This window comes from Scheffersomyces coipomensis (assembly GCF_036884675.1).
Source record: "Scheffersomyces coipomensis strain NRRL Y-17651 chromosome Unknown DFJ63scaffold_4, whole genome shotgun sequence".
Taxonomy (NCBI): Eukaryota; Fungi; Ascomycota; class Pichiomycetes; order Serinales; family Debaryomycetaceae; genus Scheffersomyces; species Scheffersomyces coipomensis.
This window is the reverse complement of record NW_027042895.1, coordinates 1,828,692-1,853,454: the sequence shown is the minus strand read 5'-3', so window position 1 is coordinate 1,853,454 and position 24,763 is coordinate 1,828,692. Positions and strand designations below refer to the sequence as shown.

At 31.6% G+C, this 24,763-nt stretch overlaps 9 protein-coding genes across 9 annotated transcripts; 8 read left to right on the top strand and 1 right to left on the bottom strand. All coding sequences in view use genetic code 12, as the record gives it.

Annotated features, from left to right (window-relative positions):
* Positions 1-167: 167 nt before the first annotated feature.
* Positions 168-1,390, top strand: DFJ63DRAFT_174588 (uncharacterized protein). The gene has a single exon (XM_064903740.1). It carries the CDS (start codon positions 474-476, stop codon positions 1,311-1,313), a length of 840 nt encoding a protein of 279 aa, XP_064762120.1. The 5' UTR covers positions 168-473; the 3' UTR covers positions 1,314-1,390.
* An 82-nt stretch (positions 1,391-1,472) lies between these two features.
* Positions 1,473-3,287, bottom strand: DFJ63DRAFT_287074 (putative permease; the record flags this gene model as incomplete). Its single annotated transcript, XM_064905031.1, has 1 exon — positions 1,473-3,287. One exon carries the CDS (start codon positions 3,285-3,287, stop codon positions 1,473-1,475), a length of 1,815 nt encoding a protein of 604 aa, XP_064762119.1.
* Positions 3,288-4,698: 1,411 nt separating this feature from the next.
* Positions 4,699-5,715, top strand: DFJ63DRAFT_323048 (protein induced by osmotic stress; the record flags this gene model as incomplete). The annotated part of the gene is made up of 1 exon (XM_064907485.1): positions 4,699-5,715. The coding sequence occupies one exon, from the start codon at positions 4,699-4,701 to the stop codon at positions 5,713-5,715; it is 1,017 nt and encodes a 338-aa protein (XP_064762118.1).
* A 417-nt stretch (positions 5,716-6,132) lies between these two features.
* DFJ63DRAFT_174592 (dihydroflavonol-4-reductase) lies at positions 6,133-7,898 on the top strand. The gene has a single exon (XM_064903741.1). It carries the CDS (start codon positions 6,550-6,552, stop codon positions 7,567-7,569), a length of 1,020 nt encoding a protein of 339 aa, XP_064762117.1. The 5' UTR covers positions 6,133-6,549; the 3' UTR covers positions 7,570-7,898.
* Positions 7,899-8,226: 328 nt separating this feature from the next.
* Positions 8,227-9,237, top strand: DFJ63DRAFT_323046 (protein induced by osmotic stress; the record flags this gene model as incomplete). The annotated part of the gene is made up of 1 exon (XM_064907484.1): positions 8,227-9,237. One exon carries the CDS (start codon positions 8,227-8,229, stop codon positions 9,235-9,237), a length of 1,011 nt encoding a protein of 336 aa, XP_064762116.1.
* A 107-nt stretch (positions 9,238-9,344) lies between these two features.
* Positions 9,345-12,487, top strand: HSP104 (chaperone ATPase). The gene has a single exon (XM_064907599.1). It carries the CDS (start codon positions 9,631-9,633, stop codon positions 12,358-12,360), a length of 2,730 nt encoding a protein of 909 aa, XP_064762115.1. The 5' UTR covers positions 9,345-9,630; the 3' UTR covers positions 12,361-12,487.
* A 1-nt stretch (position 12,488) lies between these two features.
* Positions 12,489-13,881, top strand: DFJ63DRAFT_174596 (translation initiation factor 6). Its single transcript, XM_064903742.1, has one exon. It carries the CDS (start codon positions 12,770-12,772, stop codon positions 13,505-13,507), a length of 738 nt encoding a protein of 245 aa, XP_064762114.1. The 5' UTR covers positions 12,489-12,769; the 3' UTR covers positions 13,508-13,881.
* Positions 13,881-20,177, top strand: STT4 (1-phosphatidylinositol 4-kinase). The gene has a single exon (XM_064903745.1). It carries the CDS (start codon positions 14,255-14,257, stop codon positions 20,063-20,065), a length of 5,811 nt encoding a protein of 1,936 aa, XP_064762113.1. The 5' UTR covers positions 13,881-14,254; the 3' UTR covers positions 20,066-20,177.
* A 1,567-nt stretch (positions 20,178-21,744) lies between these two features.
* On the top strand, positions 21,745-24,728 carry FLC2 (flavin adenine dinucleotide transporter). Its single transcript, XM_064903744.1, has one exon. The coding sequence runs from the start codon at positions 22,187-22,189 to the stop codon at positions 24,599-24,601; it is 2,415 nt and encodes an 804-aa protein (XP_064762112.1). The 5' UTR covers positions 21,745-22,186; the 3' UTR covers positions 24,602-24,728.
* Positions 24,729-24,763: the final 35 nt, after the last annotated feature.

Below are 24,763 nucleotides of genomic sequence, written 5' to 3'. Positions count from 1 at the left end.
TACTCTTTGATAACTTAATTAAGATAGCCAAGACACTTCTTAATATTTGAGCCATGTGGGATAACTTGAGTAATACTTGCCCAAATAATCTGGCGAGTAGTTCGGACATTTCTCCTGTTTTGATATATATTCTCCAAGTGTACAATCCTAACATTGATACATGATAAGGAGTTTAGATAATCAATGATTAATTTGATAAAGTCTTGAGATGAATTATAGTCATAATAGAAGTCGGTCCGAACACCAATAAGTAATGAAAGGTATCGCTACTACGCTTTCCTCAATCAAGTAATCGGATATACATCCAATTTAATTAAATTATCATATTACTTTTGAGTTACCTTCGATTACCGTTACGCCGCACATTAACTCACGTATTAGATAGTCATTCAATTGGTTTACCGAACTCAGTCATATATTTTTGCAACTGCACTTTTATAACTTCTGTTGACCTTAAGTTATATATATAGGGTATGATCTTCTTGTGTCTTAACTCATTTGTTGGAATTTTAATTCAAGATAAATACAGACAACTTCAAGTTCCATTAGCTTATTCAATGAAATATTACTCAGTCTTTACTTTATTGTGCTACTTTTTATACATCAATTTTACATCATCACTTGTTATTTCAACTGAATTAGAAGGTCACCCAAACGATTTTGTTCAAGGTTATAACATCGAGAATTTAACTCTTATGGAAGAAAAAGGTATTGTTCAAACCAAAAAGAGAGAAGATGAAGAACGAGTCTCAGAATTAGCCCCCCGACGATTTGGTTTCCGTGGATTTCGCTCTGGTGGTTCAAGTTGGAGATCAAGCGGTTCAGGATTAGGTTCAAGTTGGAGAACAAGCGGCTCAGGCTTAGGTTCAAGTGGATTTAGTACCAAAGGTAGTTCAAGCGGATTAAAATCTGGTTCAACATCAGGTACTAAGACTGGTAGTTCACCACCAGCATATTCTCCAAAAGATCCTCACCCAGCACCAGCCTATTCTCCATCCTCAGGTGCAAATTCTGGCACAAGAGGTTCAACCTCTGGTTCAAGTTCAGGCTTAGGTTCTGGTACTAGAGGGTCTAGTTCTGGTTCTGCTGGATCAGCAATAGGTGGAGCAGTTGTAGGTGGAGTGGTAGGTGGAGCTATTGGATCTGGGTTAGCATACGGAGGCAATACCCATCATGCAGACAATACCCGCCACACAGGTAATACCAACCACACAATGCTGAATTCAACTTCAAAAAATGGTGCTACAGGCTTAACAGAGGTTGACCCTGCTGTTGCTATTGTTTCTGCTATCCTTTTTATGACCCTTTTTTAAAAAGCTGATGTTTGTTATTTTTTTATGTAATTTTTTTCTATGTTTAGTTAACTTCTACTGTGTTTTTGTAATATAAGATAATTTTTTAAAGAGCATGTAATTAACTATTTGTAGAGTTTAAACTACAAATCTATTCTAATATCTATCTGTATAAAATTTCTAAATCAACTCTTGCTGGTCTTTTTCGGGTTTACTTCTTTGTTCTGATTTGCTTGCTTCTGGAGGTACAATATCTGTATCAACAGAGGAATTGTAAACTATAATTCCGTTATTTTTGGCATTTCTTTTTTCATCTCGCTTATAGAAGTACAAGATTATGAAAGTCCAGACAATAACTCCTCCAGAACAAGCTGCTGTAAATGCATAACCTATTGGATACCTCGGTGCTTGTGTTGTTTTCCAAACCAATAATGGAACCCAAGCAGTTGATTTATGTGCAATAAGATTCATAAGTACTAAAGAAAATTCTCTTGATCTAATATCATTTCGACAAATATCACCTTGCCAGGCATATAAAATAGGACTCATCGACCAACCCCAATACTGTAGACAGTACGCGAACCATTTAAGTCTTAGTGGAACATACCATACTGCTAAAATTGAATTACCTAAAATGTTGAATATTTGAGAAAATATAATAGCAAACCATCTACTTTTAAAATAATCACCGAGGAAGCATGTTATAGTTAACCATATTAATCCTAAGCCAGGCGTCAAGGCAGTCAAGTCTTGTAATTTTCCTTGCATATATTTCTGCTTACCATTTTCATCTTTCAATGACTTTAACCATAATGAATAAGCTCCAGAAGTACCATTATTATTATTCCAACAAAACATATTCCAGATGATTAAGTTATAGATTTTCCAACTAGTTAAAATTGATTTCCAAGTTTCCCAGTCAAAGAATTCTTTAAAGATATCATGTCTTGATCTATGGTGTTTTTGGTCTTTTAACATTCTTTTTCTTGCTAATCTGATTTCATCATCAGTTAAAAATAAACTATAACAATCAGTTGGTGTTCCAGGTAATACAAAAAAGCCCATTAAACCTACAACTAAAGAAATAATACCATCAATAACGAATATCCATTGCCAAGCCTGTAATCCTCTATAACCAGGCATTGTTCTCTCAATAGCTCCTGATATTAATCCTGATGACATACTACCAAGAAATTGACCCAAGTAGAAACACGAAGCTCTACGAATTGCTTCATTGTTTGAGGATTTGTACCAAGAAGCAAATAAACTATGATATGAAATATATGTTCCAGCTTCGAAACTTCCAACGAAGAATCTCATTATTTTAAATTGTTCAAAATTTGTTACTTTATAAGTTAATAAAGTGAATATCGACCAGCAAATATCCATAGAAGGTAATATATAATTTAAAGGTAAACCATAAAGAACGTAGATAAATGGTAATTGGAACACAGCATTTCCAATTGAAAAATAAGTTTGTGCCAAAACCAAATTATCACCTGTCATTCCAATTCCTTCTTTCAATCCTCCAACATAAGCACTGTTAATGTTTGCTTGATCAAGATATTTAACCCAATAAACTGCAACAGAATAAAAAGTTAATAAGAGATCTAATTTCACTATAAGCCTTTTCTCTTCAGGGGTATCTTCATCGTTGAAGTATTTAAACCATTTAATTTTCTTTTTCTCATCTTTAGTTATTCTATATTCATATTCATCAAAGAACTTCCACCATTTTCTATCTTTTTCATCACGGTATTCATATTTTATTTTTTGAATTGAGTCTGAATCAGAATAAGATTCTACATCAGTTTCTGTATGTTCATCATAATCTTTCTTTTTATTTTTTTCAATTAATTTAGAAATAGCTGGTAAAGATGTTGCTAAGGTATCCTTTTCATAAATAAAATTACCATTCTCATCTTCATCAACTATTCTTCTCTTGGGTATTATACCCCATTTCATTCTAGAAAATATTGTGCTAAGAGAAGGCATCTTATCTGATTGTAATTGTTTATCTGAATGACCTTAAAAGAAAAGTAATGAAATCAATAATATTAAGATTATTTTCTCTTAGAGATTTCTTTCAGGTATTTATAGGTTTTAAACCATTAAGCCCCTTAGTAAAAACTAGCAAATCAGAGTAAAAAGCCAACAACGGGATTTCTTTTCTTTAAGAACCTGAACTGATTGATTTAATCAGATAAATCTCATCTGATAAAAATTTTCCCAGTTTCAATTCATTTCAAAGCCTTCAACTCAACATAATTAGAAAATGCAAAACAATACTGTAGTTGGTAACTGCAAGTCAAAAATTATCTTTGTGATAGTTTTTGATGGTAGCGCACAGACAAATTTTAGTGTTCGGGACGAGAATTGCGGGTATTTTCGGTTTTTTGTATGGTAATGGCGTACCCGAAAAATATTATAAGTGGCTTTAGCTCCAGAATTCATTACGTAAATAAAAGTAAAAACCTTTCAAATTGAAACTTCGACGTATCAGAAGCCAAAAGTTGCTATTTTGATCTTATTTGATTAATCTGATTTGATGGATCAGATAAAATATTTGCCCCACCCGGAGAACTTTGGAGTTGTTACAGCTACCTTGAGCCATTTTTCTCATTGGCTTGTGAGAACAAGGTTATATTTCTTAAACCAAGGTTACAATTTCCAGATCAGAAATATGGGTCCTGAAATGAGAAGGGATGAGTGACTTACAAAATTACATTTGTCGAGTTTCTTAAAATAAATCTAAATTTTGTATGCTTCTCCCAGAAGGACTACTTGATAAGTGATTCATTCCAAGCTTACTTTTGACCAATATTTTTTTACCTTGGGATATAAGTGATCAAGATTCATTCAATGCTTGAGTTACATGACAAGCTATGATATCGGATCTAACGACATCAACTTTAAAGTGACTTCTAATTGATCTTAAAACCGAACACACCTGAGCTTTTAATGACCTAAGGTTAGCAACTATGAATCACGTTCATTTTCAAGTACTAGATTACGAATAACGAATCACTAACTTTACACTATGGCATTTTCTTGTTTCTGAGTATCTGATAACATAATATCTTAAACCCAGATATTCGAAAGGGTTGCAAAGGGTTATAACCGGTGCGGCTTACAAATATTCTTGATTTCTCAGCGCCGAAAACCAAAATTTCATTTTTTTCTTCTGGACGGGTGTTGCCTGATTGGGAAACGAAGCTTGACAAATCCTATTTTATTGCAAAATAAGACTAAAGGAAGATACTCAAGAAAGCAATATATAAAGAGGTTATAATATTTCCAATTAACCAACTTTCCAAATCTTTTTAATTATCATTAATACCCATTATTAATACACACATATATATATATTCACTCCAATCAAATTTAAATTTCATTAACTTCTCAAATGTCTTCTCAAACTGTTTTCATTTCCGGTGCCACTGGTTATATTGCTCAACATATCATTGTTCAATTATTGAGTAGTGGTTATAACGTTATTGGTCAAGTAAGACTGAGTGCTAAAGGTGATACCTTATCCAAAGATTTCAATAATAAGAATTTCTCTTATGAAATTGTTAAGGTTTTAGAAGAAGAAGGTGCTTTCGATGAAGTGTTAGCTAAACATCCTGAAGTCTCTATTTTCCTTCATACTGCTTCTCCAGTTTCATTTCATGTTGAAGATAATGAAAGAGATATGTTAATTCCAGCTGTTAATGGTACTAAGAATGTTCTTGCTTCTATTAAAAGAGTTGCTCCTCAAATGAAGAGGGTTGTTGTTACTAGTTCTGTTGTTGCCGCTTCTACTTTTGCTGAATTAGAAGATCCTACTTATGTTGGAGGTGAAAATACTTGGTTACCAATCACTTATGAAGAAGCCAAAACTTCAGATTCTCAAATTGCTTATGCAGTTTCTAAGAAATATGCCGAATTAGCTGCATGGGATTTCGTAAAGCAAGAACAACCAAACTTTGAATTATCTACAGTTTTACCAGGTTACGTGTTTGGTCCTCAAGCTTTTGAATCAGGTGTTGCAAATTTGAATCTTACTGCTGCTTACCTTGCTAGTGCTTTACAATTAAAGAAAGACGACAAAATTCCAGCTGCTGGTGGTTTAAGTGTTGATGTACGTGATATCGCCTTAGCCCATATTCTTGCATTCGAAAACAAAGAAGCGGCAGGTAAGAGATTAGTAGGTTACGGAAATAGATTCAATTTCCAACAAGTTGTTGATATTATCAGAAGAAATTTCAAAGATTTAGTTAATACATTACCTGTGGCTGAATTTGCTCCTGATTTCTTTGATAGCTATGTTCCATATGGTGATGTTGAATCTAGAAAGGCTTTAGGTATTGATTATATTAAATTTGAAAAGACTGTCGTCGACCAAATTGCTCAAATCTTAGATTATCAAAACAAAGCTTAGATTCCATTTCCAATATTTATTTATATTCTAGTTTGCATTTAGTTTTATAGTTTTTATAGCATTTACAATTTTACTTAATATACTCAGATAATTGTATTTAAAAACATCATTAGTTGCAGTAACCTTAATAGAACAGACAAATAAGAAAATTTTGAAAGTCGCAGGGGTGCACAAAATGTAACGGAGTACCAAATCACTACTTAATTACCGATTCAATATAGAAACTTTACATTAATTCACCATAAGCTGTGTGACATATTCGGGCCTAGCAACAAGCTGGAGATTGATATTTACAGTGTCCATGCTTAATAATGATTTCTCCAAAATAGATTAAAGTAAAGGTATCCTCATTATAACACATACAGGGTAATAATGAATCCCTTCCATGTGATTGTGACACGCGGGAATAATTGATCCTTTAAAGGCGTTAATTATAAATAAATGACTGGTGACAATCCATTTGTTTATAGATAATATTTCAAATCTATAGCTTAAACAGGTAAATTCAAATTGAAGTGTGCAACCTCTGCGGCTTACAAATTTAGTCCTGATTTATCATCATCGCCACAGAAATGTTGAACCGCACTTGCCTAATTTGGAAACAAAGTCAGTAGAACCGGAAAACATATTGCGAAAGCTATTTGCAAGCACATTCAAAGATATAGGTTTGGAAATGATATAAAAGGAGACTCAATTCGTTTTACAATTTCAGTTCTTTTTCTTGTTACATCATCAATTAATACAATTAATAACCATTAATACAGATATTAATTATATTTCAAGATATATAGACAAGTCAAATCAATTTTCAAATCAAAAAATATTCAATCCCCAATGTCTTCTCAAACTGTTTTCATTACTGGTGCTACCGGTTATATTGCTCAACATATCATTATTCAGTTATTGAATAAAGGATATCATGTCATTGGTCAAGTCAGACTGAGTTCTAAAGGTGATGCTTTAGCTAAAGATGTTAACAACAAGAACTTCTCTTACGAAGTTGTTGAAGTATTTGAAAAGGAAGGTTCATTCGATGCTGTGTTAGCTAAACATCCTGAAGTCTCTATTTTCCTTCATACTGCTTCTCCTGCTACTTTCTCCGTTGAAGATAATGAAAGAGATATTTTAATTCCAGCTGTTGATGGTACTAAGAATGTTCTTAAATCAATTAAGAAAGTCGCACCACAAATCAAGAGAGTGGTTGTTACCAGTTCTATTGTTGCTGCTGCTACTTTTGCTGAATTAGAAGATCCTACTTATGTTGGTGGAGAAGATAGTTGGTTATCTACTACTTATGAAGAAGCCAAGACTGCTGATTCCGCTGTTGCATATACTGTTTCTAAGAAATATGCCGAATTAGCTGCCTGGGATTTCGTCAAGCAAGAGACTCCAAAGTTCAAGTTGACCACTGTCTTACCTGGTTATGTTTTCGGTCCTCAAGCTTTTGAATCTGGTCTCAAGAATTTGAATCTTACTGCTGCTTTTGTTGCCAATGCTTTACAATTAAAGAGAGAAGATACTATTCCTGCAGTGATTAGTTTAAGTGCTGATGTTCGTGATATTGCTAAGGCTCATATTCTTGCTTTCGAGAAAGAAGATGCTGTCGATAAGAGAATTGCTGTCTATTCTACTAGATTCCAATACTCTGAATTTGTTGATATCATTAGAAGAAACTTCAAGGAATATGATGCTAAGTTACCAGTCACTGAAACTTTACCAGCTGATCACTTTGATAACTTTGTTAAGTTCGATGATTCTAAATCCAGAAAGATTTTAGATTTTGAATATATCAAGCTTGAAAAGACCATTGTTGACCTTATTGCTCAAGTTTTAGCTTACCAAAACAAAGCTTAATTTTCTGTTTCTTAGATTCTTTTTATATACTATTAATATTATCTTTTTTTTCTTTACATACAATTTTATGTCTAATATAATATACTAAATGTTTTTTTAATTAAATTTAATCTAGTAGATTTAACTTATTACTTTCAAAATATGAAGTTGAATAAGTAACAAATATCAAAGTTTATACGGAACACATATTTCCCAAAAAAATAATTAACAGCAAATCTTTTTAGACGAAGGCTATGTAATAACTACGATGAAAATAAATCCTATGTTCTCCACATATTTCGTATTTATCAAAAACGGGTTTACTTAATTAGAGCCTTTTGTGGAAAAAAAAAGAAATTCTGATTACAGACAATGAAAATGGTGACAATCCAATATCTGTGCGGCTTACAAATTAAAACTGATTTCTCAGCGGAGGCATCATGTAATTTCGAACCGCACTTTCCTAATTAGGATTCAAGGCATGAACGAGAGCCGACTAATAAAGATTGAATGTATATGACATTAAAACTATATAAGGAAGGTAAATTGGCTATATCCTGAAACTAGACAGATTATAAACTTTAGAGTTCAATAAGCTATTCAATTGGTTCTATTAAGTTCACTTACAAATCTTTAAATCAATCACATCATAAAATTTTAAATCATAATTATACTCAAATGTCAGGTCAATCAGTTTTCGTATCCGGTGCCACAGGTTTTATCGCTGGTCAAATCATTGTTCATTTATTGAATGGTGGTTATAAAGTTGTTGGTCAAGTTAGACTGGCCGCTAAAGGTGAAGTTTTATCAAAGGAAATCAATAGTAAGGATTTCACTTATGAAGTTGTTGAAGTGTTAGAAAAGGAAGGTGCCTTTGATCAAGCTTTAATTAATCATCCTGAAGTTACTATATTCCTTCATACTGCTTCTCCTGTTTCTTTTGCTCAAGATGAACATGAAAAGAATACTTTAATCCCAGCTATTAATGGTACTAAGAATGTTCTTCAATCTATTAAGAATGTTGCTCCTCAAATTAAAAAGGTTGTTATCACCAGTTCAGTTGTTGCTGCTGCATCTTTTGCTCAATTAGCTGATCCAAATTATGTTGGTGGTGAAGATAGCTGGCTGCCAATTACTTATGAACAAGCAAAAAGTAGTGATGCTCCTACTGCTTATGCTGGTTCAAAGAAATTTGCTGAACAAGCAGCTTGGGATTTTATTAAGCAAGAAAATCCAAGTTTTACGTTAACTACTGTATTACCAAGTTATGTATTTGGACCACAAGCTTTTGAATCTGGTGTCAAGGATTTAAATCATTCTGCGGAATTTCTTGTTGGTGCTTTAAAATTAACTAAAGATTCTAAAGTCCCTACCGCTGAAAGTATTTGTGTTGATGTTCGTGATGTTGCTAAAGCCCATATTATTGCTATTGAAAATGAGGACGCTGTTGGTAAGAGAATTGTTATTTCTAATAACAGATTCGCTTATACCAATTTCATTGATATTATCAGAAGAAACTTTAAGGAATATTCTGATAAACTACCAGAAGTTTCCTTACCAAGTGATTATTTTGCTCATTATAATAGATTTCAGGATACTGAATCTAGAAAGATCTTAGGATTTGAATACATTGACCTTGAAAAGTCTGTTGTTGATCATATTGCTCAAGTTTTGGCTTATAAAAATTAGTTGTATTTGTTAGAGTACTTATATAGATATTATGTAGGAAACTTTAATTTTGCATTATAATTCTGTTTTATATTCCAATTTACATTCTGTAAGATCTAATTACATTCCATTGGCATTTGCTATCATTTTTTTGCAATCTAACTATGATTACATAATCCGTTAGTCATCAGTTAAAAGGTGACAATTTTTTTCAGTTCTAGAAAGTTCGAGATACTTCTGGTTTATGTGCAGTCACTAACAAATTGATAAATGATCTGTCTGCTTCGATATCACCATGTTCTATAAATATGATGATACATAACATTCAACTTTATCATTCCTTTTTGATGTTGTTTTCTCTTTCGTTTCTTATTTAATTTCAGTTAATAACTATATAAATTATCATAAGTTACAATGGACGAAACACAATTCACTGATAACGCATTAAAGATTATTAATAATGCTTCACAATTAGCAAAGGAAAATTCCAATGCTCAAATTGTACCATTACATTTCCTTGCTGCCATGATACCTACTGATGATGAAGCTAATTCAACCTCATATTTAAGAACTTTGATTCAAAAGGGTAGATTTGAATGGCCAGCATTTGAAAGAACTGTTAATAAACATTTAGTAAGATTACCATCTCAAACTCCTGCTCCAGATGATTTAAGAATGAGTTATGCTGCTGGTCAAGTTATACAAAATGCAATCAAGATCAAAGGTCAACAAAAGGATAGTTATATAGCTCAAGATCATATATTATTGGCCTTGTTGGATGATCAATCAATTAAAGATATTTTAAAAGAAGCCAGTGTTAAAGTTGAAACTTTAAAAGCTCAAGCTATTGAATTAAGAGGTAGTCAAAGAATCGACTCTAGACAAGCTGATTCCTCTTCCAATTATGAATTCTTAAATAAATATTGTGAAGATTTAACTGAAAAGGCTAGAGAAGGTAAAATTGATCCTGTCATTGGTAGAGAAGAAGAAATTAGAAGAGTTATAAGAGTATTAGCCAGAAGAACCAAATCAAATTCAGTTTTAATTGGTGATGCTGGTGTGGGTAAGACTTCTATTGTAGAAGGTGTAGCCCAAAGAATCATTGATGGTGATGTTCCAAACGTTTTAGCTAATTCAAGATTATTTGCCTTAGATTTAGGTGCATTGACTGCAGGTGCTAAATATAAAGGTGAATTTGAAGAAAGAATAAAAGGAGTTTTGAATGAAATAGAACAATCCAAAGAATTTATTATTTTATTCATTGATGAAATTCATATGTTAATGGGTGATGGTAAATCTGATGCTGCTAATTTATTAAAACCAATGTTAGCAAGAGGTACCTTACATTGTATTGGTGCTACTACATTTTCAGAATATAGAAAGTATATTTCCAAAGATGGTGCTTTTGAAAGAAGATTCCAAAAGATTGATGTTCCAGCTGCTACTGTTAATGAAACTATCGCAATCTTAAGAGGTATTCAACCAAGATATGAAATTCATCATGGAGTTAGAATCTTAGATAGTGCCTTGGTTACTGCTGCTCGTTTAGCTTCAAGATACTTGACGTATAGAAGTTTACCTGATTCAGCTGTTGATTTAATTGATGAAACTGCTGCTGCTGTGGCTGTAGCCAGAGATTCTAAACCAGAAGAATTAGATAGTTTAGAAAGACAATTACATTTAGTTGAAGTTGAAATCAATGCTTTACAAAGAGATGTTGAAGCTGATGCTGCTTCTAAAGATAGATTAGAATTGGCTAACAGAAAGAAGGCTGAAATTGAAGAACAAATTAATCCATTAAGAGAAAGATTTAATCAAGAAAGAGCATCTCATGATGTATTAATTGAAGCTAAGAGAAAATTAGATGAATTAGAAATTAAAGCTCAAGATGCTGAAAGAAGGCATGATACCGGTTCAGCTGCTGATTTAAGATATTTTGCCATTCCAGAAGTTGAAAAAAGAATAGCTGAATTAGAAGATAAAGTAGCTGAGGAAGAAGCTTCCAATGGTCCTGAATCATTATTAAGAAATGCCGTTGGTTCAGAACAAGTGGCTGAAACTGCTGCTAGATTAACCGGTATTCCAGTTACTAAATTAACTCAAGCTGAAAATTCTAAATTAATCAATATGGAAAGTGAATTAGCTGCTGGAGTTGTAGGTCAATCAGAAGCCATTAAAGCTGTTGCTAATGCGGTTAGATTAACAAGATCTGGTTTAGCTAATCCAAATCAGCCAGCTTCATTCTTATTCTTAGGTTTATCGGGTTCTGGTAAGACTGAATTAGCCAAGAAAGTTGCTGGATTCTTATTTGCAGATGAAAAAGCCATGATTAGAATTGATTGCTCAGAATTAGGTGATAAATGGTCTGCTTCAAAATTATTAGGTGCTGCCCCTGGTTATGTTGGTTATGAAGAAGGTGGTATTTTGACTGAAGCCTTATTAAGAAGACCATATTCGGTTTTATTATTTGATGAAGTTGAAAAGGCAGCTCCAGAAGTCTTAACTGTGTTATTACAAATCTTAGATGATGGTAGAGTTACTTCATCTCAAGGTAAAGTTATTAATTGTTCCAATGCCATTATCATTATGACTTCCAATTTAGGTGCTGAATACGTGAATGCAGCAAGAACTGCTAAGATTTCTCCTGAAACAAAACAATTAGTAATGGGAGCTGTTAAAGCACATTTCAGACCTGAATTCTTAAATAGAATTTCATCTACCGTGATATTCAATAGATTATCAAGAAAAGCCATTGCTAAGATTGTTAAGATTAGATTAGATGAAATTGAGAAGAGATTTGCTGCTAATGGTACGACCTTGAAATTAGAAGTTGATGATGCTGCTATTCAATATTTATGTACCAATGGTTATTCACCAGATTTAGGTGCTAGACCATTAAACAGATTAATCCAACAAGAATTATTGAACCGTCTTGCAGTATTATTATTAAAAGGACAAATCAAAGATAAAGAAACTGCTACAGTTACAGTTGGAGAAAAAGGTTTAGAAGTATTACCAAACCATGCAGCTGATGACATTGACATGGATGTTGATGTTGAAGATTGGAAGGATACCGATGATGAAGACGATGATGATGGTACCTTTGGTGATTACGATAAATTAAGTATTCCAGGTCTTGATTAGTTTGATTTGATATTTTGTTTGTATTTATATTGGGTGTTTGTTAGACTCTAACAAACTGTATTTTAAAAGACTTGTTATATAGGATATTAATGCATATTTAATTAATAAATTAATAAAGTAATTAAAACAATTGAAACTTTGTAGAATCAATTTCTCCTCTATCTCTTCAGCAGGACCCCATTTATCATAATTTCCGATAAAATTATATCTATATTATATGACACGTGATCACTCCATTTTATGTGCAGTCCAGAAGTGAAAATTTGATGCTAAATCTTTATTACTCATCCCAAAAAAATTTGATAAATTTAAATTTTCACAATATCAGATTTAGCTAAATTTATCTTATACCTTTTTTTGTTTATATTACTATTATAATATTAAAGTTAAACAAGCTTAAACATATATCATGGCTAGTAGAACTCAATTTGAAAACTCCAATGAAGTTGGTGTGTTTGCCAAATTAACTAACTCCTATAGTTTAGTTGCTGTTGGTGGATCTGAAAATTTTTATTCTGCTTTTGAAGCTGAATTAGGTGATGTGGTTCCTATTGTTCATACTACTATTTCTGGTACTAGAATTGTGGGTAGAATGACTGCTGGTAACAGACGTGGGTTATTAGTTCCTACTCAAACTACTGATCAAGAATTAATGCATTTAAGAAATTCCTTACCAGACTCAGTTAAGATTCAAAGAGTTGAAGAAAGATTATCAGCTTTAGGTAATGTTATTTGTTGTAATGATTATGTTGCTTTAGTCCATCCAGATATTGAAAGAGAAACTGAAGAATTAATAGCTGATGTATTAGGTGTAGAAGTTTTCCGTCAAACTATTGCTGGAAATGTATTAGTTGGATCATACTGTTCATTATCAAATCAAGGTGGTATTGTCCATCCTCAAACCTCCATTCAAGATCAAGAAGAATTATCATCATTATTACAAGTTCCATTAGTGGCTGGTACTGTGAATAGAGGTTCTTCAGTTGTTGGTGCCGGTATGGTTGTTAATGATTGGTTAGCCGTTGCTGGTTTAGATACTACTGCTCCAGAATTATCTGTGATAGAATCTATTTTCAGATTACAAGATGCTCAACCAGATGCTATTTCTGGAAACTTAAGAGATACCTTGATTGAAACTTATTCATAAGTTTGATTTTCAACTCAAGAAATAAAATAATGATTAATGACATAACTAAAAGTCATCAATGGATCTGATTCCTATACTAGAGTTGTAATTCATATTCATATTCATGTTCTAACTATTTGCTGTTCTGTTCGTTGATAATTATTCACTCATCATATTATATCTTTGCATCTTTGGTCTTCCTCATTGAGGTCATCATCATTTGTTATCAATTCCCAGCCTCATATAATTGGGAATCTGATCTGGTTCTGTATATTAGCAATAATCTGAATTCAATTCACTGGTTATACCCATTCATCTGTAACACACATGTTAATTTTAACTATTATTTTTTTTGATTTTTTAGATTTTTTTTATCGTAGATCTGTTATATTATCATAAGACTGTTAATATATATATCCATGGATTATCTGGTTAAGTAATTAAATCAATGTGTAACTTCTATATAATATTTCGTTATCAAAATTTCCTATTTGGGAAAGTAATTGTTAAATATCACAGCGTCAGTTTGAAACCCCTCCACAAAACAAAACTGACACTGAAAAAAAAAATTATAGGAGTAACATGTGCAGGAATTTCTTGTTTCAATTTGGTTAAACGAAAACTGACGGTCAAACCATCATCTTGGACAACTTGTCTTTCTTCTTCTTGTTAATCATCGATAAAGGTATCATCTGAGTATCATTTCAAAGGACTGAACATACAAAGGTTGTAATCAGCTCAATTGTTAGATAGGTGAGTGGTTTCAAGATGGACTTTAACGGTATATCACGAGGCTCTATAAGAGCAGAATCACTTCGGAAGTTATCAAAGTTATCGGTACAACAATTATCATCAAATGAAACCATACCAAATCCAGCATCCAACGAAGACTTCAATAAGGTTTTGACATGGTGTGGGAAAGAAACTGATGTGGATGATAAGGATTTAGCTGTTGAATCAATCAGTATTCGTGAATATGAAGTGTTGATCGCCCTTTGTGAATCAACGGTTGATCTTAAATTTACTAATCAAGCTAAGTTATTAATTAAAAAGTTCAGAGTTTATTTGTTAGACTTACAACATCAAAAGTTTAGTTATTCAATTGCTACCAAATCAAATAAGATTTCTCCTTGGGCAAATCTTGCTCAACATTTAACCACGGCTTTATGTAATATATCTCGCCAATTCAATCATCAATTTCAAGATGATGTGATTAACGTGTTCACTGAATTCACCGATAAATTCTTTGCTAAGGCTTATGATGAAAGAGAATTGACTGATTTCTTTACTATCTTAGGTTATATTGAAGGTTTAACTCAAAATTCTCAAATTTTAATTCAGACTCCAAAATCATTTAAATTATTTACCACTTTAGATGCATGCATTGATAATGTTGAATTCTTAAATGATATTGAATTCTATTCTAGTGCAGTTCATAAAGAAGACAATGATTACACTGAACTTTTAGATCATCTGTATATGGCTTCATTCTCACCAATCCTTTATATTGAAAAAATCAGTTACTTAATGACATCAATCTTGAATTCAATTCTTGGAAATAAAAGTGGTCCATTAATCAATTACATCTTAGATAAAGCATCAGCCAAATATTTAGCAAATGAAGAAGAAGCGGAAGAAGAAGTTGTTGATGAAAATGGATTTTCATTAGCTAAAGAAAACTTGGATATTTCTCAGCAACATATGGAAATTATTAAAAATTTATCTCATAATGCTATTTCAAAGATGGAATTCTTAGATAGAGGTGAAACTTATATTGTTTATTCCAGTTATGAACGTTTAAAGCATGGATATTTAGCTAAAGCTCATAATATTCAAATTTTAAGTTGTGGTATGTTTACTGATATTGTTGATATTAAAATTGCCAAAAAATTCTTTAAAAACTGTTTACAAATTAAACAAGTCATGTTGGATCCTGATTTAGGTTTGAGTGTACTTCAATTAGGTGCTTTATTGGTCTTTAAAGACGATAAAGTTGGCCCTTCATTAACAAGAGGTTTCACTTCATTAATTGCGAATCCAAAAGTTAAATCTGATTATAGTATAGAAGCATCCAAATGTGTTGGGTTAGCATCAAAAGTTTTAACTCAAGATTCCATTGTTACTACCATTTATGCTTTAACCAATTTAGTATTCGTGGGCAATGATGGTTTACAATTACAATCAAGAAATTCAATTAGAAAACTTGGTCCTCCTCAATTTAAGAATGGTGGTGCTAGCACTAATGGTACCGCAGCAGGAGAATTCTTATCATTATCAAGACGTACATCTATTTCATCATTCCCTAATAACGGTAGTAGATCTAATCTTTCAGTTAGAAGTATTGCTGGTGAATATGATGAAAATGATTATAATAAAGTTTGTCAAAACGCTGTATCAGCCGTTATTGAAATTGCTCAGGCTTGTAATGATGAAACAATCCCTACTTTAGCTGTGACTATTTTATCGCAAAAGATCACCAAAGTAGATTCACCGATTGGAGAATTATTATTAAAGGGTTTAGTATCATGCGCACCATTCTTACCTGAACGTGAATTCATTATATTACTGAAACTTTTAAATAGATTATCATTAGAAGCATTAGAAAAGAAAAATCATCATTTATTAGCCAATTTAACAAATGCCAGAGTTTCGTTATCTCATAAATTAACTCCTGAAAATCCATTATTCCAAGTTTATTTACATGAGATTTTACAAGCCATCATATCTCGTGGTGATGTTCAAGTATTAGATCATCATAGATCTCATAATGAAATTAGTGAAATTGGTGATCAAATTGCTATTTATTTAAAACCATTGTCAGAATTATTACCGGATGTGAATAAGAATGAAAAACCATTAGAAATTAAAAACACAGAAACCATTAATCTTTTTAGAAATATTTGGTTTAATATGGTGGTTCATGGTTATTCCATTAATGCTCCTAATTCAAAACGTCATATTAAAGAATTAGAAAGAATCGCTTACAATTCTCCTCCATTAGCATCTGAATTATCATGGGATAGAACTGAAACTACCTTGGAATTAAATACCGTTTTAAGAAGAGGTTCTTCAAATAGTAATGTGAAAGATCATAGACATATTATTGGTGATATTTTTGAAGTTCATAGAACTATGTCTTATCAAAAATTAATGTTTTTAGCCGCCACTGTATTTGTGGAATCTCTTAGAGTTAAATCAGGTGATTGTTCAACTATCTTACATTATTATTCAGATCCATCTATCAAAACCAGTGGAATTGAAAAATATATTGGTTATATTGCATTCAAGATTGTTCGTGATTATATTATTTTAATTAATAATGGTGCTAATAAACAATTTAGTTCTGATAATATTTCTGAACAATTAACTAATATGTTAGCTTTGTGTTGTCATAGATTAGAAGATTTACAAGATGCTGCTATTCAATGTTGTGATTTATTAATTAATAAAGTTCCATCATCATTATGTCATAGTCTAAGTTTATTTTCATTATTTGATCTTTTAACGTTATTATTTGATAGTATTGTTGATGCTGAAACTAATCAATATGAACCAACTACTTCATTTACTGCTGATAGAACCGGTATTCAATTATTATTAAGTGATTCGTATACTTGGAGAGATGAAACCTTTAAACGTTTTAATGAAAAATCAAAACATTGGGTTAGATTGATTTTACTAAAGAGTAATGTTGATGTTAAGAGTTTAATTCAAACCTATGTTACTGATGTGAATGGATTCCAATCTGGTAAAAAGGTTGAATATGGGGTTTCATTTGCTTTAGAAATGGCAGGAAGTGTATTAGGTAATGACCGTCAATTATCATCTATGTCACGTATTACTGCTCGTGATGTTAATACATTACCATCATTTGTAGCTCAATTAAGTTGGAGAAGTGCATTTATAAGTGATTTAAAAGATGCTAATAAATTAAATAATGTCGATGATTTATTTAGTATTCGTTCAAGAGTTGAAGAATTTAAACTGACTTTATTTAGTACCTTTTATCATCAAAAGCCTTCTGATCAATCTCAAAAGAATTTATTAATTAAACAACAACAAAATGATCCTCAAGAATATATTAAATTATTAACTGATATTGCTGGTTTTACATTACTTCAAGAACAAAGTGAAGCTGAAACTTTAAGATATTTAGTTGAAATCCCCTTTATGTTATTTGATAGTAATATTATGAATATTGCAATTGGTATTTGGTTTACCATCATGAAGGATAGACCTAATTTATCAGGATTGTTATTAAGTGAAATCGCCAAGAAATGGGAAACATCAATTGAATTAAAGAAAGGATTATTCTCCACTGCATTTGATATTGAAAATCCGGAATTTGATAAAATGGAATATGCTCCAAGTGATAGAAAAGCAGTTAATAAGTTATCTCAAATTACCGAACGATCATTTGATATTCATTTACATTTGATTAAATTATTTTCATCTAATTTCGAAGCTACATTAAACCAAAGTGATCATTTATTAAAATTATTCACTAGATTTATTGAAATTGGGTTAAAGAATCTTTTAATTGCTAGTTTACATCCATATTCAAGATTTATTAGATTTGAATTAATTAAATATTCCTTTGATGTTTTGAATTATCATAATAAATTGGGATCAAGAAGTATTTTATATTTAACTGAATTAATCTTTGATGCTGCATTATCTTGGTTTAAAGGTAGAGCAAATTATCCTTATGGAGGTAATCTTTTAAAGATTAAAGGAGATTATGGATTATTAAAGGATGTGGCTAAATTAGTTCAACAATCACCAACTTATAAATCCGAATCATTATCGTATAAAAAGACTATTCTTTTATATTTCTTAGATGATGAAATTTCCAAGATTTCTGTGTGGTTGGATCCATTAAGTTCAAGTGAAACTAAAGGATCATTCATTAGTAATCAATCTCAAATCAGTAGTAATATTTTAGCCAAAAGTTATGCTATTGATCCAATCTTAGCTATTAATTTATCATTAAGATATAAAATTAAGAATCTTGATGAAACTTTACAATCCTTAATTTCCAATAATACCTTGGCAGCAATTTATTATCCTGAAGCTGTTCAATATTATATTGGTATAAATGCCGAAAAAAGTAGTTTACAACCTCATTATCATTTATTATTTTGGGAACCATTATCCCCTATTGATTGTATTACATTATTCTTACCTCCATTTGGTAATAATCCTTATGTGTTACAATATACCATGAGATCATTAGAAAGTCATGATGTTAATATCACTTTCTTTTATGTTCCTCAAATTGTTCAAAGTTTAAGATATGATGCTAAAGGATATGTGGAAAGATTTATTTTAGAAACTGCTCAAGTATCCCAATTATTTTCACATCAAATCATTTGGAATATGTTGGCTAATAGTTATAAGGATGATGAGAGTCAAGAACCAGATTCAATTAAACCTATCTTGGATCGTATTCAACAAAAAATGACATCAAGTTTTAATGAACGAGATTTGAAATTTTATGAACGAGAATTTGGATTCTTTGCTGAAGTTACATCTATTTCTGGAAAATTAAAACCATATATTAAGAAATCTAAAGCTGAAAAGAAGGAAAAAATCGATGAAGAAATGTTTAAGATTAAAGTTAAAGCTGGAGTTTATTTACCTAGTAATCCAGATGGTACCGTGATTGATATTAATCGTAAATCAGGTCGTCCATTACAATCTCATGCTAAAGCTCCATTCATGGCCACATTTAAAATCAGAAAGGAAATCCATGATATTGATGAATTTGGTGAACCAACCATTATCCCCATTGAAAAATGGCAAGGGGCAATTTTCAAAGTTGGGGATGATTGTCGTCAAGATGTTTTAGCAATCCAATTGATATCGATATTTAGAACGATTTGGACTAATGCTGGTTTAGATCTTTATGTGTTCCCATATAGAGTTACCGCTACAGCTCCTGGATGTGGGGTGATTGATGTATTACCCAATGCTACAAGTAGAGATATGTTAGGTAGAGAAGCTGTTAATGGATTATATGAATATTTCATTACTAAATTTGGACCGGAGAATTCGATTGAATTTCAACAAGCTAGAAATAATTTAATTAAATCGTTAGCAGCATATTCAATCATATCCTATTTATTACAATTTAAAGATCGTCATAATGGGAATATTATGTATGATGATCAAGGACATGTATTACATATTGATTTTGGATTTTGTTTTGATATTGTTCCAGGTGGAGTTAAATTTGAAGTTGCTCCATTTAAGTTAACACATGAAATGATTTTAGTATTAGGAGGTAGAGATGATACTCAAGCATTTAAATGGTTTGAAGAATTATGTGTTAAAGGTTATTTAGCATGTAGACCATATATGGAAACCATTGTTAGATGTGTGAATCCAATGTTAGAAAGTGGATTACCATGTTTTAAAGAAAATACCGTGAAGAAATTAAGACAAAGATTTGTCCCTGGTAAATCAGAAAGAGAAGCAGGACAATTTTTTAGAGGATTAATTAAGAAATCAATGGAAAGTTTCTATACCAAAGGGTATGATGAATTCCAAAGACTTACCAATGGTATTCCCTATTAGTTTTGTAGTTGTTGACTTTCATTTATTTATTTTCATTTTTATTTAGTTCATTTATAATTAGTTTTAGTGATTCAGTTTAATAGTTAAACTTTTAATTGACAGTGATTATTTATTTAGAAGAAAAGTAAGTGTAATTCTGTTTTAGCCTTTCTTAATATGCTCCTAACCGCCTTAGAAGTATACAATGGTCGTTCCTTAACTAAAAGTATATATTTCAAGGTTGGTTAGATATTTACATATATAAATAACCATATTTCATGAAATTCCCCTAATTTTTACTGATATAAGTTTATCTTAATCCCAGCAAAACTATTCAAATATGATACCTATCGATATCACATTCAATGTATGTTTTATACTATCAGTCATAACATTCTACACTTTAAAACCCTATATTCCAATCGAATTCAATCATGCAATTGAATCAATATCACTGACGAGTGTTTTCATATGGTGCGTAATTGGAGTTCGAATTTGGTATTGGCGATCGAATCAACTTTCAGCCTCGAAATTAAATACTGTATTTGATTTAAGTTTACCTTTGTTCGTGATATATACTTAATTCATTGGTGGGTTAAGTGGATGGTACTTAGGTTATGGTGAAAGTTCTATATTAGTTAAAGCATTAGTTACTATTCCATGTATTATTGGGATGATTTCTTCCATTGTAATATTATTAAACCGAAAAGCTCTATTTAGTTCTCGATCAATCATTTCAACAACCGTCAAAGTGGATTAATCAAATGGTATTTCCACATTTTTAGGAGAAAAGGAAAGGTGCCGTGGACTGGAATGGGTTGAATTTAGGAGAATTTCAAATGATGTCCTTGATTGGCTTTGAATAATTGTTTAGAGAATTGATTAAGAAGTTAATAGAAGTGATATTAATCCTGATCAATTCAATTGAATTGAATTGACTTGGCTTTGAAAGAGGTGGAGGAGGAGTTAGTATAGAAGTTGTAAATATTTGCAATTTGGACCATACACGACATATATAAAACAGTTTGTATTAGCCTCATACAAGTTATAAAATGTAAACAATAAATTATTAACAAGTGATCACTTAGGGTGATACGTTTGACATACATACTAATAAAAGAAATAAGACATATAAGTAAACAAGAGTATAGCCTCGAAGGAAATGAAATGTTAAGTAAGATCCTGTGACGTAATGATTTCCTGTATATAATGTGTCCTGTATATAGCCTGTTCAAAATTCTATTTTTAAACACTCCCATACATTATGAAGAGTACCCACATTGTCAATTCAGTTCAGTTCATCTTAATTTATAGATTAAGGGATGTGTAAATGTGTCAATTTGTGTAGATGTATATGTGTTAACATCTTTAAGTAATTTGTTGAGTTAAATGATTCATAGTAATCATCATCAAATGAACTTGTCTTTCTCTGTACTACTCGTAAGCCATATCCCTTTAAATAGTAATTCAGTGTACCACCAGTAATTTGTTTACCTTTAACTTCAGATCAAAAAATTTCTTTTTAAGAAGTCGTGTCTTTGTGATCAAATCAGAAATTTTAATTTTTTAATTTTTTAATTTTTTTTTTTTTGATTTCTTTTTTTTATTTAAAGGGGATTGAACTGAAAAGGGCTCTAGAACGAACAGAACAGAACAGAACAGACTGGTCTAACCCAGATTTAAATTTTATCACTGCTGCCAAAAATTTAATTAATCTATCTGTTTAACCATCCATCCATCAACCAATCCATCCATCGACAACCTATCCATTAGTGATCATCCTCCCAATCACTACTAATCACTCCTCCTCCTCCTCCTCCTCCCATCATCAACTCATTCGTTAGCTAGTCTATTTCCTGTCTGTCTTGATCTTTCTTCCTTTGAATCAAGCTTTTTTTTTTTCCTTTTGATTCATTTTCAACTTCGTTTCGTTTCGTAACTTGAATCAAGGCTGGGTTCATATTATTATTATTATTAATATATATCCCTCCAACCTATCCCTTTGCTATATATCATATAGTATTACCACACCCATCTAACACCACCATCCATCCATCTACCCACCACCAATACTTCAGATCTATCACTTTATTCTCATCATTGTGCTTCCCCTCCTCATCCATCATACACATATAATTCAAAATGAAGTTCAATTTACATATAATATTATCCTTATACCTCCTCCAAGTAGTATCTGGATTATCTTACCTTAAATCATCCTCCTTATTAACTTGTATGGATAATTCTCAATTCACCGCTTCATTCTTTGATGTCGAATTTTATCCTCATAATAATACCGTTTATTTCGATGTTACTGCCTTATCAAATATAAATGCCAAAGTTGGTGCTTATGTTCAATTAATTGCTTATGGTATAAATGCCATCACAAAAAATATCTCCTTATGTGATATTAATTATCCTGAAGTTTGTCCAATGACTTCAGGTCATTTGGATTTATCTTCTCAATATACCGTATCTGATGATGTAACAACTCAAATCCCAGGTGTGGCTTATGGTATTCCAAACTTAGATGCTACCGTCAGGGTATTAATCTATGATTTAGATTCTTTCGAAGCTTATGCTTGTGTAGAAGCTTCAGTAACTAATGGTAAAACTGTTCAAACTAAATATGCTGCTTGGCCCATTGCTGCTATTGCAGGGTTAGGGGTTATTACTTCAGGAGTAGTCTCCGTCATTGGACATTCTAATACCGCTGCACATATTGCTTCCAATTCCATGTCATTATTTATTTATTTCCAATCTTTAGCTATTACTGCTATGATGGCTGTTGCTAAAGTTCCTCCTATTGCAGCTGCTTGGGCTCAAAATTTCATGTGGTCAGTAGGTATCGTTAGAGTTGGGTTTGTACAAGATATTGCTAATTGGTATATTCAAGCCACGGGTGGAACTCCAACTGATATTTTAGAAGCTAATTATTTATCAATCTCAGTTCAAAAGAAAGTTAAACGTTCATTTGAATATTTACAAGAATTATATGATTCTCAAGTATTTGAACCAGTTCAAAAATTATCAAAAAGAGCCATTAGTCTTGATTCCGAAGATTTCGGATATACTGATGCTTTAGATCCAACTTTATATACTACTGATGAAAAGGGTAATATCGGTACCAGAATTTTAGTTTTAAGAGGTATTCAAAGAGTGGCATATTTAGCAGGTATTGAAATCACCAATCTTTTCATGACAACCATTATCTTTTTATTATTCTTTGCCTTTGTAATGGTAGTATGTTTAGGATTATTTAAAGCTATTATTGAAATCTTAACTCGTGCTAAAATCATGAATGAAGGTAAATTCGGTGAATATAGAAAACAATGGTCTTTAATCATTAAAGGGTCATTATATCGTTTATTAGTATTAGCTTTCCCTCAAATTGTTGTCATGTGTGTTTGGCAATTATGGGAACGTGATTCAGCTGGGGCCGTAGTGGTTGCTGTATTTTTATTAGTATTTGCCGTTATCTTATTATTCCAAGCTACTACAAGAGTTATCTTATTTGGCAAACGTTCTGTTAAAAATTTCCATAATCCTGCTTATCTTTTATTTGGTGATGCAAACTTTTTAAATAAATTCGGTTTCCTTTATGTTCAATATCGTGCTGATTGTTATTATTTCATCTTAGTAAGTTTGATTTATATCCTTTTAAAATCAATCTTTGTTGCTTTATTACAACGTCATGGTACTATTCAATCCGTCATTGTGTTCGCTATTGAATTATTCTATTGTGTGGCTGTTTGTGTCATTAGACCATTCATGGATAAAAGAACTAATGCGTTTAATATCGCCGTTACCGTGGTTAATACCCTTAATGCTTTATTCTTTATGTTCTTCTCTTATATCTTTAAACAACCTCATATTGTTGGTTCCGTAATGGGAGTGGTTTATTTCGTATTGAATGCTGTTTTTGCCTTATTCTTATTAATCTTTACCATTGTTACCTGTGTATTGGCTTTGGTTTATAAGAATCCAGATACAAGATATAAACCAATGAAAGATGATAGAGTATCATTCTTACCTAGATTTGATAATAAAACTGGTGAAGGAAATGAAGCTGATGAAGATTTGGAATTAATGGCCTTAGGTCAAACCGCTATGAAAGGTCATGAACATGGAGGTATTCCACCAGTTGATGAAGATGAAGATGATGAAAGTCCTTCTCGTAATATCGGGGGAAAACCATTTGAAGAAGAATCAACTTATGATGATGATTACGATTATCAAAGACCATCATCCCACCCTTTAAACAATTCAAATTCAAATACATCCAATTCCAAATCAAATTCAAATTTCAATTTTAATAATGGTTCAGGAAATACTAATAATGAATCAAACTCAGCTCGTAACTCATATTATTTCGAAAATGTCGAACCAACCCAACCTTCTTCAACCATTCATGGCTCAGGCACAACTGGTTTCAATACATCTTATAATCCAAGAAGTAATTATCAACCTTCAACTTCAACTCCGTATCAAGCTAATACTTCCTATAGTAATACTCAAAGTTATGAAGGTAATGGAAGTCGTTCAAACTTTATATAAGAAACATTTTCTGATTCAAAACTTCAACATCAATAACATCATTTTTACTTTTAATTCGTGATATAACCTTATACTTTTTTTGCTTTTTAGCTATGCTTACCTTTTATTTTTTATATATTTATTGTTTTATAGACATCTAACGTTTTTTAGATTAGTCTTCCT